We start from the raw sequence: 16448 nt of genomic DNA on the forward strand, positions 1-16448 counted from the left end.
CTTGACCCACTGGCTGTGCCTGTGGCTAGGCTAGGCCCTGGGTTGTTGTTCTTGCTACGAATTTTTTCTGGAAATCCTTCTCTTTCGTTTCTTTGGTTTTTGGTTTATTGCCATTATTTTAAAGATATTCGGGTCGAAAATATAATTTTTCATAAGGTAAACATCTCAAAATTAATAAATAATGAAAATAATAGCTCATATCTTTAAAATTCATGGATCTTAATCAGATTAATATTGTTATTTTAATTGATTATATTTAATCCCAAAATCAGTTGACAATAAAATAGTAGTGTATATATATTATAAATTTTTATTAATTCTTCACATCTAAGATATGTTTATTTGATTGCATTTCAAAACTTTTAATATATAATCTAATTTATTATTTATTTTGTCACCAATTCTTTCTCTATGGCTAATCATCGCCAAACCTTGTAATTTAAATGGCATTTTTTGTTTTAACCTTTTATGAAAATAAATTGACAAAACTAATGTTATAAACCCATGAAGTTTCTCTTTCCGCCCCAACGAAATATAATATATATTTTATTCATTGTATGATAATTATTAAAATATGGTTGGTAATTTGGTTGTCAATTTAAACATAACTTGGTGAAATATTTATATTTGATCAGAATATCATAAATTTGAATTCTCCATCTATCCCATGTTAGTTAAATATTCTTTATTTTAAAATCTTTTTGGTACACTTTTCATCATTCATCATTATTGTCAATACATTTGAATTATCACCCAAAAATCAATTTTTTAGTTTTTAAAATTTGACCTAAATTTTAAAACTATTTTTTGAAAATTATATATCAAAACAAATATACACATAGGTAAAAGTAATGTCTATTAGTTAAAATTTTAAAAACATAAAACCAAAAACAAAATAATGATTAAATGGAGCCTAAGTTAAAGTTTTATTTTTCAAGTATGAAAATTAAACATAATTTTTTATTTTATAAGTAAAGTTTCAAACTTTATGGTTTCATAATTATTTACTAAATATTAGAGCCAAATATAAAAACTTTACACAGATATGAGTTGAGAGGGAAAATATGTTGGAAATTTAGATGGATGAAAATAAAAGTTAGATGAAATCAATGAAAAAAGTCCAAAAATTTTGAAAAAAAAAACATAAATATGTTTCTAACACTTCATCTCTTTTAAAAATTATTTAAATTAGAACAAAAAAAAAGGTCCATAACTTGAAAGCAAGATAGATTATCAAATAATCCTGTTTTTTAAAACAGAACTAAAAACTACAAAGTAAAATCATAAATTGAAATGGTGTATTTTTTAGCAATTGAAATGGTCTTCAAATGCTACCTAAAAGCTATATTACTATGCCTAGCTTTTCATTAAAGCTTATAATATGTCATTGGTATAACTTACAAGCAAAAAGTAGCAAATAATAATAATAAAAAAGAAATCTTATTCAAATTTGTAATTCTCAACTTATATAAATTGAGAATGTCGGACTCTGGGCGGATAGTCAGGTTTCACCGACGCTACGGTTTCACAAGATTGAACATTTTTTGTTCAACTGAAGTAAAGGAGTAGAATGGACGAATCAGACATCCAAAACCGTCATTATTAGAGTTACTATTTTCATAATTACTGATCATTAAATGTCAACGTCACCACTTATTTTATCCTATTCACAAGTAATTTTCTTTTACGAGATATCTACAAATAACTTGAAGTACTAAATTTATTTAGCTTTTCATAACAATAAGGCATGTATTAGGATGTATAATGAAAGAAAAACGGTATGATAATGGACAATTTTAAAAGAAAATGTTAGAGAAGGAGAAAAAATAAAGAAAATAACAAATATGATTTCATTTAATTGAATTGTATTCGGATACAAACTCCTATTTATATTAATATAATCTCAAATCTAATTCGAATAATATAATCTAAACTATATTTATAATTCAAACCATATAATATAATCAAACAACATAAGTTAATGATATAATCTAACACCACCTATATTATTAGAGTAGACAAATAAGAACTCATTTTATGTTTACTAGAGTTGATTAATGGAATTAACAAGTGTCATCTTGCCAAAAAAAAAACATAAATAATAATAATAATAATCAGTCCCACTTCAAAATTAACCACAAAAATGTTGGCACATCAAATTAACTCAACTAACAGCTTATTTATGGACATATGACGTGGACTTGTAATTAATGGCGTTGACAATAATTTATTTTTTTAGGATGGTAACTAAATGAAATATAATTATTTTTTAATTTTAAAAATTAAACGAAGGTATGCTCAAACTGAAAAAAGATAAATTTATAATTTAATAAAGATTAAAAATCAAGTAAAAAAAGCCCACCATACCTTATATAATCAGTATCTTCGACCATATAGGAAAAAAACAAAAGTTCTACACATTTTTCTTTTTATCTATTTTCCACAAACACCAAAATTATATTCAAGCCTCCATTGAAAAATGTGACAAACAGAAACATGGAAACAAGTATTGTTTTATATTAATGAAAAACGAGGAAAATTCAAGAGAAATGAAATGTTTTAACTTTTAGGTGGGGAAGGAAGGACTTTACTATTTCAACAACTTTATAACTTTTTTTTTTTTTTTTGTTATTTCAATTTGCAAGTAGTCGTTTGGTCAATGGTCTTCATCTATAACAAATATCCTCACGCTTTCATCCTCCAATACTCAAAATTATTTATATTCCGACTTGTAATATATAAACTAAATACCATTTCTACTATTTTTTAAATCAATCAGTTGAAATAAATTATTTGCCAAAGTGGTATATTAATTCTGAGATTCACACCTTTCCATGAAAGACTAATTCGTTGCACATTTAAGTTTTTTTGTTTATATAGTCTGAGGAGTGAAGGTTAGATATCCCTAAATTAATTAAATTTATTCAATCCATCAACTTTGAAAGATGGTTTATTTATGTTTAAGAGTAAAAAATATCAAAATAAAAATATGACATTTTATTGTATTTTTTAATAATTTTTTAATATAACCACATATAGAGGTGAGAATTTGATTAGAGCATCTTTTCGTCGACCAATTAAGACTCAAGACGATGATATCTATAGTTGAAAAGTAATTATATTAACTAATGGTCGGGTTGTTATTTTTCTTTTTTTTTATTATCTTCTATTTTCAATTCCAACCATTTATATATACACTTTAGATTAAAAAAATTTAGAGTAACAAATAAAAATAAAAATTTTATAGTCTACCTTCATTCGCGATCTCAATGAACTTCTGGTTTGGCATTCAGGGAGTATTATTAATTTTTTTCCTCATTATTAATTTTTTTTAATACAATAATATTACGTGAGACGTTCTTTTAATCAAAGATAAATGTCTTAATTATTAATCTTATGTCGGTATAATTTTTTTTTCTTCAAAATTTTGCTAAATACTATATTTTAATCGACATCCATTTATGATAGACTTATTTTTAACTTCCATTAACGTGTTCAGTACTTTTAATATTTTTTCCTATATCGTATGTATTAATGTATGGAAATGAGTTATTAAATGACGAAGGTGTTGATGGCATGACAGTTTTTAATTGGAAAAATTCGGTGGATGTCGCCAATAATTTAAGGGGAAAAAATTATTATAAAATTCTCTTTCAAATTTACTGTTATTTTCTTAGGTCAAAGGATGATTCAAATTATCGGTAACAAAGTTTGAACAAAATACTTGGATGAAAAGTGGATGTTTTTTCTCTCTCTTTATTTTACTTCGTTTAAACTATAACAACCACTTTATGGAAAATGTAATAGGTCAACAAATAACATGTGTACATTTTTAACCTGAAAATATATCAAACTCTCTTTATCAATCAACATATATTTGTCAAATTTTCAATCTTTCATCTAATTTTATAGCAATTTAAAAACGATAGCCAAATTAAGTCGTAAAATTTTCAATATTCCAACTATGTTTGATAGCAATTTAAAAATGATAGCTAGCCGAATTAAGTTGTATAGTCTCGGGTCCCATAGTAAAAAAAAAAAAAACATAACTGTTAATTTAAACATGTAATATAAGAATGGAAATATTCAAATAATAATTCTAAATAAATCAATCAATCAAATTTCTAAAAAGTAAATAGGTGTATATGTAAAAATGACCGACATGATGATAGTTTAATAGTTAAAATGTTTCATCATTTAAAAAATAAAGGTATTTGTACTTAAAAATTACTAATATCGTAACATTAATAAAATTACTAACGTCACAATATTAGTAATTTATAAGTTCGTCACTGCTATATTAAAATAAATTAATATAAATTAATGATTAAATTTATTAAGCTTCATGATAATGTAGAAATTTTCTGCCCAAATGGAATAAAATTGTTTGATATCATTTAACTGAATAAGGAAATAAAATCCCTAAAAAAAAGAAGACGACAGAAAGGTTTAAACAAAATGTTGGTCATTGAATTTTTGAAATTAAAAAGTAATTTTGGATCCTAAATTTTCATATTTATTTTATTTTTGGTTACTAAAATTTTAAAATATCCATTCTAATTTTTGACTAAAATAGACAAATATTTCAGTTTATTTTTCTTTCAACAAACGAATAACTTGACTTAAAATATGTGTATCAATACATATGGAAGCCGGTATTAAGAAAGAAAATGTTAAGAGATAAAATCATTAAGAGATAAAATCATAACAAATATCATATATTAAAATAGATATGACAGTAAACAATAAAATGATTATTTATTTTTAAATTAATGAACAAAAGTAATAATATTAAAAGTGAAGGAATAAAATAAAACAAATTTGAAAGATTGAAAAACAAAACAGGATTGTTTGTAACCAAAACGAATTGACTTAAAGAATTAATCATATTTTACGTTGTGTTCAAAAACTCAGATCCATGTTATCGCAACGCAACTCATCTTGTCCGAAAACGGAAGCACGTTTCTGTAACGACACATTTTATTTTATAATTAAGATAAGTAAAGAGATTAAATTCCGAAATCCGAATTAATTATTAGGACTTGTAAACTATAAAGCAAGGATTCGGACTCGGAACAGAAACCGGAAGGTTTAATTAAATGCGAGTGATGGCGCGATTGGCGGTGGAGGGAGCCGGCCATGGCAAATCAAATCAAATGCGATTCTTCTTTGTTTCGCAGCCTAACCCTCTGACACTCTGACCTCGAAAACGCGCCTACAAAGCCCCCCATTTGATTCCGCTTTCTTCATTCCTGTTACTCGTCCTCAATCTGTCGACTTCTCAGAGAAAATAGCAGACAGGAAATGAAGAGCCGCAGCTCTAGAAAGATTTCTGTTACATGGGTTCCTTTCTTTTGTCTCTCCTTCTTCTTTTTCGGCATGCTCGTCACCAACAGGTTTCTATCTTATCTGTCCCCTTTTGATTTGATTTTAATATGATTCTTCTCTGTTTGGGATTTTGAATTTTGGGGTTGTGTAACAGGATATGGTTGGCTCCTGAATCCAATGGTCAGGTCATCTCCCGGCGGCGACATGAACAGGAACTTCAAATCGTCTCCGAAGATAGCCCTGTTAAGATGGTGAGCTTAGGCGTCTGATTGCCAGACTTATACGACTGATTCTGTTGCTTATTGGGTCTGATTTCGTTTTTCTTTTGTTCTTGAAAAATTTTAAGCCAGGGGAAAAAAGGGATGTGATGACCGAAGTCTATAGAACTCACGAAGCAATCCAGTTAGTTCAACTTGTCTTTATTTCATTTTTCGCCTCATCGTTTTTCCAATTTGGGTTAACGGTTAACCAAATTGTTCCCAACAGATCTTTGGACAAGAAAATTACAATGCTCAACATGGATTTGGTGGAGGCCAGGGGTTCTCGGGAGACCCACTTCTCCGACCGCTCTACCCCGTCTCTTGGATCCTCTGGTAAAGGTGACCTGCCGAAGAAGAAAATGTTAATGGTAATTGGGATAAACACCGCTTTTAGTAGCAGAAGGCGTCGAGATTCTGTCAGAGAGACATGGATGCCTCGAGGTATCTGTGTCCCAACAATTGCTTTTATGTCTCGTTTTGATCAGTTGATGTTGTTTTTCGGCTAAAACATGCTCTGATGTTTGGTCAGGCGAAAAGCTGTTCCAGTTGGAGCGAGAGAAAGGGATTGTCGTCCGGTTTATGATTGGTCACAGGTAGAATTGCGTTTTTTGTCGAGTATTTGGCTCTAGCTAGCAACTTGTTTGACATTAGGTGCAGGTGAAAAGAGGCAAAGTCACTTGTTTTCAAAATGGTTCATTTTCTTTTTCAACCCAACGGCCATAATCAATGAAATGGGCAATTAAATGAATAGGGTGTTAGAGTTTTCGTTGGTCTAATTTCTCTCTGTGAGGGATTCTTGACAATAAGAGTGTCAATAAGAATGGGTTTGTGACGACTTTAGAAATGAAACATTTTTTTTCCATAAATTGTGAGGGAAGCAGTAATTCTAATTAAGTGTTTTTAAAGCCATTTTAAAGTGCTTTTAAGCGTTTTAAGAGTTTTCAAACTCACTTCTTGACTATGGAACCAAAGCACATGGAAAGTTTGAAAAATGTTTTAAAATTCTTCTTTTGAGAAAAGATACAGAGGAAGGCAGTAAAAACGTAATACTCATGCTGGTATCCACATCATACGAGATGGGAGAGTAAACTTATACGTCAGAAGATACCTTTATTCTTTTTCTTGTTCACGCAAAGGAGTGGAAGCTAAAAAGTGATGCATGGCCTATCTACATAATAATATGATCCAACATAGGACATAAGTAACAAAACTGCAAGATATGCCATGTTATTTAATTCCATGACAGTAAGTCTTTAAGGTTCTCTGTTTTACAATCATAATCACACGGAGATTTTTGGGATTGCTTCCAGTCTCTGAAACTGGACTGTTCTGGTAGATAGGGTGAACAAGTTCGCCGTTGGTGGCTCCGTTTTACAAAAGCAGCAACAACTGTTAATCTGCCTGATTTTTCTCTACTTTCCTTTTTTGAGTACTTTAGTAATTAAGTTATGATATCACTATGTCATGTGTGGATTTCAACCCTGTATAGATAGGGCGGACAAATTCACCATTAGGTTGACCTTTCTGATTGTGACTAATATACTGTTTATTTTCTTCCTGTTCAGAAAATAGTCTTGTCATGCGGAAGCCATTCTTGCATTTTCTCTCTTCAACTGCATAATCCCACCTTATCCTTCCATAATCCTTTTATATTTTTATAGTTTAATCCCAGTGCATTATTTAACTGGTATGATACGCTTACTTGTTGTAAATGGAACTAACCTCATTGATTTTTGCATGATTAGTGCAACTTCCAACAGCATTTTAGATCGTGCTATCGATTCAGAAGATGCTCTGCACAAAGATTTCCTTAGGCTGGTAAGAGAACTTACATGAAGTAATTAGAGTATAAAAGGATGATGGACATTCCAGTTTGTAAATTGGATCAACGTTGTATTGATGTGTAGGAGCATATTGAAGGGTACCACGAATTGTCTGCAAAAACAAAATCCTTCTTTTCCACTGCTGTTGCGAAATGGGATGCTGATTTCTATGTTAAGATAGATGATGATGTCCATGTCAATTTAGGTATGTTTCATGTAGTTAAGTTGTTATTCTTTCCATTTATGTGACAAATTCAAATACATTTATATCGAGATCGAGTTTCTTATACTTATTTCTCTTAATAGGTATGCTGGCTACCACTCTTGCTTACCACCGGTCAAAGCCAAGAGTTTATATTGGATGCATGAAGTCTGGACCTGTTCTTTCTTCAAAGTAATTATCTTGTACTATCGATCATATTCATTGAGAGAGAAGAAGATAAATTCTCTGTTATTTCTTCCCTTTTGTCACAATTATATCATTCCTGTTATTCTCGATAAGGTTTTGTTAATATCTTTCTGCGTTTTTTTATCAATATCAAAGGACTGTCAAATACCATGAACCTGAATACTGGAAATTTGGAGAGGAGGGCAATAAGTACTTCCGACATGCAACTGGGCAAATTTATGCAATCTCAAAGGATTTGGCCTCCTATGTTGCAGCCAATGGGTAAGGACTTAGCTTTTCTGTCTACATCTAGCAGTGCTTTTCTACTGCATGGCTTAATATAGAGCTATCCATCGTATTGGATTATTATACTACCTAAAAACAAAATTAGGAAAACAACTTTTCAGTGCAATCATTACTTTTTCATTCAATGGACCCTTTGGCTCCTCCAACTTAAAACCATTATTTCCTCCATCTGAAACCAAATTACAGATTATGGATTGTAGATTTTTAATTGTTTGTTACTAATGGTAATCAAAAAAATTAAAAAAAATTGTTTGTTACTAATGGAAAAGTAAACGAGCTCGACCTTGGGTCAAAAGAGTGAAAGATACAACTTAGCAACCTTTCTCCTCCATAGGAAAAGAAAAATCTACGTCAAGCTGGTTAATATTTACTGTGAGATTTAAGAATTAACATTTGTAATGTGGTGACCTTCTTGGTCAATCCCAAAGCACTGAATTTGGGCAAATTATACCTTCTCTACCTCTCCGTTAGGGAGGTATCTGTTTGTGGACCAGTTATTACTGATTGGCGTTTGTACCTGATTCTTAATCATGCCGTTTAAGTTTAAAAAGTTGCAACTTGTGATGCAGACCAATTTTACACAAGTATGCCAATGAAGACGTGTCCCTCGGTGCTTGGTTAATAGGCCTTGAAGTCGAGCATATTGATGACCGCAATATGTGCTGCGGGACTCCACCTGGTAATGACAGTGATTGCACACATGAAGTAAATAGCAAATGTTTCCTTGTCTTGGATTTCCTAGATGGACCTGGTTATGTTTTTCCTGCCTCAGCTATCCAAAATCTTTACCCTTATTACAAAGCATCTTTAAGAAATGAGAAATATCTTTTTGACCCTGCTGCTAAATTTCATCTTTCCTTTTCTCCTAAACACGCTGGAAAATTGCAGATTGTGAGTGGAAAGCACAGGCAGGAAATGTATGTGTTGCATCATTCGACTGGAGTTGCAGCGGGATATGCAAATCGGTGCAGCGGATCAAGAATGTCCATGAAAAGTGTGGTGAAGGGAACGGGGCGGTCTGGAGTGCCTTAATATAGTTGAAAGCTTCCCTTGGTCTACTTGGGTTTTTCAATATTCAACTGTTACCAGACAAGCTGGAGACTGTTTGGGAGTTGAGACGGAGATGAAATATTATCGTAACACGACGAGAGCATTCACATATTCACAAAAAAGGAAAAAGAAAAAGTAGTTTCTGCCTCAAGCTCTTCCAATTTTGTTCGTGTGAGATAGATTCATATATACCTCTGTTTCTTTCTTAGTCTTCCCTTCCGATTATAGGATTTAAGTTATACGTTATACAGCCAGTGTATTGTGTACTTTAGGCTTCATTTGTATCACTTTACAAGATTGAGTTCCTACTCAACGAGTCTGATTCTGTTTATTGTGTCATTGCTTTGTATAGCGAAAGGAAAGAGAATAAAATTGTTTGTTTCTTGATTTGTATATTTATACAGAAATGAAACCTTGATTTCATATCAGAAGTAATCTTTCCTATAATCTGGAGCAGGTATCACTGCTGAGTGCTGAAAGATTTCTTGGAGATGAATTATGAGAATACAACAGAGATAAAAAAGGTAACTGCATTGTTATCATAATATTTCCTCTACGTGAAACACAGAGAACTAAGAACATGAAAGCTCCCATCATATTTTCAAAATTACCAATCTAGCTAAGAAAAACTTGAGAGATTACTTGAGAAAATTATAAGCTAGAAGGAGGCTGAACTGGTGCGCCGCAGTTGGTATTTAGGCGTTGGAATTGGATTTGACAAGAACATTCTTTCTACTTCCTGAAAAAGAATGGGAAACTACAGTTTATTAATCAAATAGATTCAGTAAGCAGTTTTATGATGACGAGTTTTCATATTAATTAGTATTGAACTATTAACTGATTGATGTACTTGCCTCTTGCTTTCTCAGCCAACTATTTGTTTTCCTCAAGCATAATACTTCATGCTCCAACTGATTCGTATAAGCCTAGAGTATTAAAACAAACATTTGGTGAATATAAATGAAAAAATGTTGTCACATTATGGTGTTTGATGGAAACTTCAAGAAAATATGAATGGTACCAAGAACAATGTTCATGAATTTACCTGCTTCCTGGCCCTGGACCTTGCAGCAGACTCACGGTTCTTGATCATCCTCCTCTGCCTTCTTTCAATGGTCTTCTCCTTCATATCGTCCAACTGTCTTCGTTTCCGTCCACTGTTACCTGCCTGGAAATCGGAGTTCGACGAGGCCGACGTCGGCGTCGGCATCGACATGGTCTGCAGGTTGTAAACACCAATATCCGGCACACTCCCATGATTGTAAACAGTTTGAGAAACTGGCAACTTGGAATCAATCAGTAGTGCCCGTTGGTAATGCACCCAATCCATCCCTTCTGCCGAGACCAAAACATCTGCCATTGGATCGGGTTGCGGTGGCTCGACATGGTTGTCCCCATTTCTTTTTCGGAGAAACAACGAAGCCGTGGCTGCTGCTGCTGCAGGAGACGAAGAGGAAGAGTCATGTGCCAGCTCTGCTTCTGCTTCTTCCACAGACATCACATTCCTCAGAACTAATTCATCTAAATTCATTTCCTATTCTAAACATCACACCCAGTTGTTGTTTTTGTTCCTCTGCTGCTACTTCAGAATCTGCAAACTAAGACAAAAATGATGAGGGAATGGAAGGGAAATGAAGCAAGCCAAATTGGTAGATGTTTTGAGGAGAGCCATAAATCAGATGGGAAAGGATCTGGCAGATGGTGATTTGTTGAAGGGGATCCTACATTTTAGAGAGAGAAAGAGAGTAGTTTCTCAGTCCAACAGCCAAACCTGATATTCTTGCTAATTTTGTGGGATCACAGAGATGGAAATTCAAAGCCTCTTAAACCTTCCAATATTACCCATCTGCCTCATTTCTTCTCTTCCATTAGAATGAAATCACATTTCTCTCATCAAACCCATTTCTTTATATCATATGAAACCATTGTAGTCTACATGTGCCATTATAAGCTTTAGATGGCCCAATTGATAAAGCACCAATCACCTTTTTTGTTGAGATTAAGAAGTTCGATCTTCCGCTGTTCTAATTAAATATCACATGTTTGTGCAATGTTAAAAAGTGCGTCTAAAATATTTTGATGTTAGTTATTCATTCTTATTTTGTAATATAACTATACAGGTTGGATAACTATTTTAATATAGATCTACTTACCTCAAAATGTTTAGAACAAGACAGAAATTTATAAGGTTTACAGGGAGGAATTAAAATTCAAACTGACTTGTATCTATTGAGTTAAAAAATACATAATTTGTTATTTGATAACCTTCTTCCTTTTTTAAGACATCAATTTTGTTGAAATAATTTAAAGCATAAACTAACCAAAGAAGTATTATTAATTATTAAAGGAGTTTTAGGCTTTTAGTTATTCAGGCAATATGGCATTAAAATATTAGAAATTGATCAATAACATAAACAAATGGTCATGGATTTATGATGTCAAGATTTTGTGATTTATATTCTAAAGGAAATTGTGATTTATTAATATTCTTCACTTCGAGTATATCACCACAATAATAATAATAATAATAAAAGTATACGCGCGAGTTGTCTTAATCACTTATAAGTTTTAAGGTGTGCGCGTGCCGCGCGTGTGGTATATTTCCCTTTCGTACCGACCGAGACAATTGCTTCTCTTACAATCGGACTCCGATCTCATCTGCCGATTCCCCCCCCCCCCCCCCCCCCCCCCCCCCCCCCCACAACGCCGATCCTTCTCTCCGTCTCTCATTTTGCTGTTCGATCCGTCGCCATGAATATCGCAAAACGAAGATCTGTTGCTGTTTCAAATCCTTCATTCATTTTGTATGCTTGGTCCGTACTCTTACTGTCACTCACACTGAATCTGACCAATGCCTCCATCCATTTCTACGACAAAGAAACTTTCATTGATGTCGGTAATGCTTACCTTCTCTCCGGCGGCAGTGAAGGTCTCGCAGCTTCTCTCCCTGCTAATTCCGACGCGCCTTCTTTACGCAATGGCCAATCTTTCATCCAGTACTCTTTCTAACTCTTTGGATGTCTAAATTTTGATCGATTATGTTTCTTTTGCGAGTCAGTGCGGGTAGGTTTTGTTGATGACATCGTTGTAGTTCAACTGTAGTTGTGTTTAAATTTGGTTATATTTGAGCTAGATCTGTGTTCGTTTTGTTATATTGGGGTCTGCTAACTCTAGCAATGCAGACAGATCTGACGTTCACACATAGCATATGTTTTTGTGTTACTGCACGCTGCCGTTCTACTTCTAATTAGTGATTAAAGTACTAATCTTAGTTTGGTTGATTGATTGACTTGTTATTTCAATGGACGTCTAAAATTATTATTTTATTTGAAGAGAGCATGAACGGAGTGATCTCTGTTTTTTTAGTTAATGAATTATACAGAAAATTAAAAAGCCTAGTTTTCTGTCATCAATCTTAAATGAATTGAATCGATGTTTCACATGAATCACAACCTTGGGATTTCCTTCCATTCGACAGGTTGATTTGCTTTCCATTTCGGGTTTGGAATATGTAAAAGACTATATTTTCTGTATTGCTTAAAAAGTGACCAAGAGTTGCACTGCAGTTCCAGTGATGTGGCACGCACTCAATTTAGTGCTGTCCGGATTACAAATTTATGGCTTTAATTTAGGTGTTGGAAATATCTTGCCACCATGGTGTGCTCTAACACATTCTACGTCTAAATATGTCTTCTAGGGTGTAACTGGAGGCACGGTTATGGGTCATTAAGATGAGCATAAATATGAAGAAAAATATCATTCCTTTGAAGAATTTCATCTTGCTTAAGAATCACACTTAGTTTCACTAGTTGATGAAAAACATTTCATTTTGAAGAACTGGGCTAGTAGTTCAGTTTTTGCTTCTAAAGATATTGACCTATCTTTATGCATCCTTGAAGAATGCTCTGAAGGACTTGACTATTCACAAAAAGTGGTTTTTGAAAAATTTACGCCTGCTCTCGCTTACTAAATGTTTTTTATACTCTGCATGTGGTTTTTTTTTAAATTATTTTTTCTTCCTTTGTATTTTTTTCTCTCACTATTTATGTGTCCATTTTCATGACTTTTAAAAATGGGACAGATTTTATAATCTCACCTTTTGGAGGAGCAAGGCTGCTGCTGACCAACATTCAGACATGGAGCATAGCACTGGGTTGGTACAAGTTATAATCTTCGAGGCTGCTGATCGCGATAACATTGGTGGTTCTGCTTACGGTGGACAGAGAGCTATATGTTGCACTCCGGATCTTGCTAAGCTTGAAGGATGTAAGCAAGGGGAAGTCATTAAAAGGCCTTCTGCATCGGACATTAACTGGCCTGTTGTTTTAAATGTGCAATTCAGTGGTAACTATTTGTACACTCGTATGGAAGATAAGGAAGTCACGATTACAAAAACTGGAATGTATAACTTGTTCTTTGTAACATGCGATCCAAACCTCAAAGGATTAGTGATGAGTGGGAGAACAAAGTGGAAAAATCCCTATGGTTATTTACCCGGACGGATGTTCTCTTTAATGAATTTTTATGTCTTCATGTCCCTTGCATATCTATTGCTTAGTGTCATTTGGTTATCTCAGTATGTGAGGTTCTGGAGGGATATTCTGCAACTTCAGCATTGCATCACAGTCGTTATTGCGCTCGGATTATTTGAGATGGTCCTTTGGTACTTTGAGTATGTAAACTTTAATGATACAGGAATTAGGCCAGTTGTAGTCACAACATGGGTGGTGACTGTTGGTGCTGTGCGGAAAACAGTAACGCGGCTTCTTATACTGTCTATTTCCATGGGTTATGGTGTTGTGCGACCCACTCTTGGTGGTCTTACCTCAAAGGTTCTTCTTCTAGGGGTAACTTACTTTTTGGCATCTGAGTTATTGGATATTACGGAGTACGTTGGGACTATAAGTGATGTTTCTGGAAGAGCAAGACTGTTCTTAGTCCTCCCCGATGCATTCCTTGATGCATTTTTAATATTATGGATCTTTACTTCCCTTTCAAGGACGCTAGAGCAATTACAGGTATTGCTTTCCTGCTCCTGAAATCCACCAAGTCCAACAGCATGTATCCTTTCATTAATCATTTTCTATTTGCATTTGCCTCTTTATCTGGATAGTCATCTTGTGTAACAAACGTGTTTTTTTCCAGACGAAGAGGAACTCTGTTAAGTTGGAAATATATAGGAAGTTCTCAAATGCATTGGTAGCAACTGTTATTGCTTCTGTTGCTTGGATAGTGTATGAGGTATGGCTTCAACCTCTATACACATTTTATCCCTTTATATATATAGGTGTATATATAGAGCACAGCAGTCAGCACTTTTAGTGCCAAACGAATTCTTTACCATATGGAAAATAAGATTTAAAAAACAGGATACCGAAATCAGTTAAGAATTCCTGATTGAATTGTGTGCACACATTTTCTGATTGATGCATGGTGTGAGTGTAAAATTATGGAAAATTTTTCTCCGGGGGTACTATTAGAGTTCAAATTTCCTCATGAAATCTACTCCAAGCGTATTGTTTTAGGGATTTGTCAACCATGTCTTCTTTTTATCATAGGTGTGCATTATCTAGAACGTCTTGGAGTTCTTTTGTGGGAAGTGAATATTTATAGGAAGTAGAGAATTATTCTCATTGATTATTGATATCTGAAGTAGATTGGAAGAATTTCTCTTCATTTTTATCTTTCTCTGTTTGTTTACATCTCCTCAATATTTAAACTCTTTTGGTTAGAGCGTTCAATTGGTTTTTCTATAGCGCTGTCTTGTAGATCGGGCTCTCATGATAAGCTTTTGCATATAGGTCTACTTCAAGGTGACAGATCCTTTCAACGAAAGATGGCAGAGTGCTTGGATCATAACTGCTTTTTGGAACATTCTTGCATTTTCTTTACTATGCGTTATCTGCTATCTCTGGGCACCGTCACAAAGCTCCCAACGGTATGTTCTACATTTTCCAATCTTTTACAACTTTTTTCCCCTTCACAATCAGCTCTATCCTAATTTTGACAAAATTATGAACAAAGGTATGCTTACTCTGATGAACTTGGAGCTCAATCTGATGATGAAGAAGCTCAGTCCCTAAACCGGGTAAAGCCAGAGAGCGAACTTACTTACGTGAAGCAGCAGGAGTGGAATGAGAAGGATAGCGGAAACACGGTCGAGTTCGATGAGGACGATGACAGGGAAGAGAATAAAAGAGAATAATCAGTCAAAAACAGAACACTATCTTTTCACCCTTCTTGTTTTAGTGTGCAGAAAATCCAGTTCATGGGATGGGAGTCCTTGGCGAGATCAGCGTATGATAATACGAAATGGAAGTGTTATCTGAAAAGTGAGGGAGGACCCTGCAACTGCAACTGCAACATGGCATCACAAAGGAGTTGTTTGTATATTCTGATGAAATGTAGTGGAGGAAGAATCTTCTGTATTATTTTTCACGCCCATTAACTTCATTTATTTTGTAAAGCATGATTTGCATATATGTTCTAAAAGAAAAGAGAGAAAAAATCGAGAATCCTGAACTCGAGATCTTTCTATTTTTTTGTTTTTGCTCCTCTCTATAAAGAAATCTAGGAATGTTTCCTACTTGACCTCATTCTTGCTATAGTATTGGCTTGACCCAATTCAGATGGAATAAAACGTCCCAATTATTGTTTTTTTAGTACAACGTGTCGAAGTGGGGTTCGAACTCACAACCTTCTAGTATACATGGAACTCACATGATATTTTACACAAGAAATCCAATATGTACATCCTTGACTAATCCATCATCAACAAAATCTATTTTTTACAGGTGGGTATCATAATATGTTAAAATTAGACCTACAAATTTGAACGAAATTGTTCCATAATGATGCAATTGATTGTTTTCAATACATGGAAGGTAGGACCAAGTATTTTAAAAGATTAAGAATAAAATGTAAAATTACCAACAAGATTAAGATCATGATTGATTTGGAATATTTAACCTCTTTTTTTTTTTCCCTTTTTCTTTTTTCCTTTTTAGTATCATTCCCATATGAATACAATCGGCTCTCTACAGAATAAAACAGGAAATAAAAGACAAAACCATCCCAAAACTGTGTCCGGCATTCGTTGATTACAAAGACACAAATTCAACGAAGAATGAAGAAGAAGGAAAGAGATTAATCCTTTGTTAAACTGACAATTAGTTTATATTTCCATAATCTGAATCCATGCTCGAGCTCAACACATGGCCGACATACATGCATGATATTATTAATTTTTACCCCAACCCAACCCTATTTGGCACATCACACTCATCAGTTAAT

General features: G+C 33.5%; 3 protein-coding genes across 3 annotated transcripts; 2 read left to right on the forward strand and 1 right to left on the reverse strand.

The window, feature by feature from the left end:
- The first annotated feature begins 5068 nt into the window (after positions 1 to 5068).
- On the forward strand, positions 5069 to 9548 carry LOC111009001 (beta-1,3-galactosyltransferase 7). Its single transcript, XM_022281907.2, has 11 exons — positions 5069 to 5396; positions 5483 to 5579; positions 5675 to 5730; positions 5815 to 6029; positions 6118 to 6181; positions 7334 to 7406; positions 7496 to 7616; positions 7718 to 7805; positions 7956 to 8081; positions 8675 to 8784; positions 8994 to 9548. Exons 1-11 carry the CDS (start codon positions 5305 to 5307, stop codon positions 9140 to 9142), a joined length of 1191 nt encoding a protein of 396 aa, XP_022137599.1. The 5' UTR covers positions 5069 to 5304; the 3' UTR covers positions 9143 to 9548.
- Positions 9549 to 9682: 134 nt separating this feature from the next.
- On the reverse strand, positions 9683 to 11209 carry LOC111009009 (uncharacterized). The gene is made up of 4 exons (XM_022281928.2): positions 10927 to 11209; positions 10201 to 10746; positions 10010 to 10081; positions 9683 to 9894 (listed from the first exon to the last, which is right to left on the reverse strand). The coding sequence occupies exons 2-4, from the start codon at positions 10684 to 10686 to the stop codon at positions 9814 to 9816; spliced, it is 639 nt and encodes a 212-aa protein (XP_022137620.1). The 5' UTR covers positions 10687 to 10746; positions 10927 to 11209; the 3' UTR covers positions 9683 to 9813.
- Positions 11210 to 11832: 623 nt separating this feature from the next.
- On the forward strand, positions 11833 to 15817 carry LOC111008429 (Lung seven transmembrane receptor family protein). Its single transcript, XM_022281136.2, has 5 exons — positions 11833 to 12151; positions 13237 to 14173; positions 14301 to 14396; positions 14957 to 15093; positions 15180 to 15817. Exons 1-5 carry the CDS (start codon positions 11907 to 11909, stop codon positions 15358 to 15360), a joined length of 1596 nt encoding a protein of 531 aa, XP_022136828.1. The 5' UTR covers positions 11833 to 11906; the 3' UTR covers positions 15361 to 15817.
- Positions 15818 to 16448: the final 631 nt, after the last annotated feature.

The sequence above is a fragment of the Momordica charantia genome, assembly GCF_013281855.1.
Source record: "Momordica charantia cultivar OHB3-1 chromosome 11 unlocalized genomic scaffold, Mcharantia_2.0 BLBB01000011.1, whole genome shotgun sequence".
NCBI lineage: Eukaryota > Viridiplantae > Streptophyta > Magnoliopsida > Cucurbitales > Cucurbitaceae > Momordica > Momordica charantia.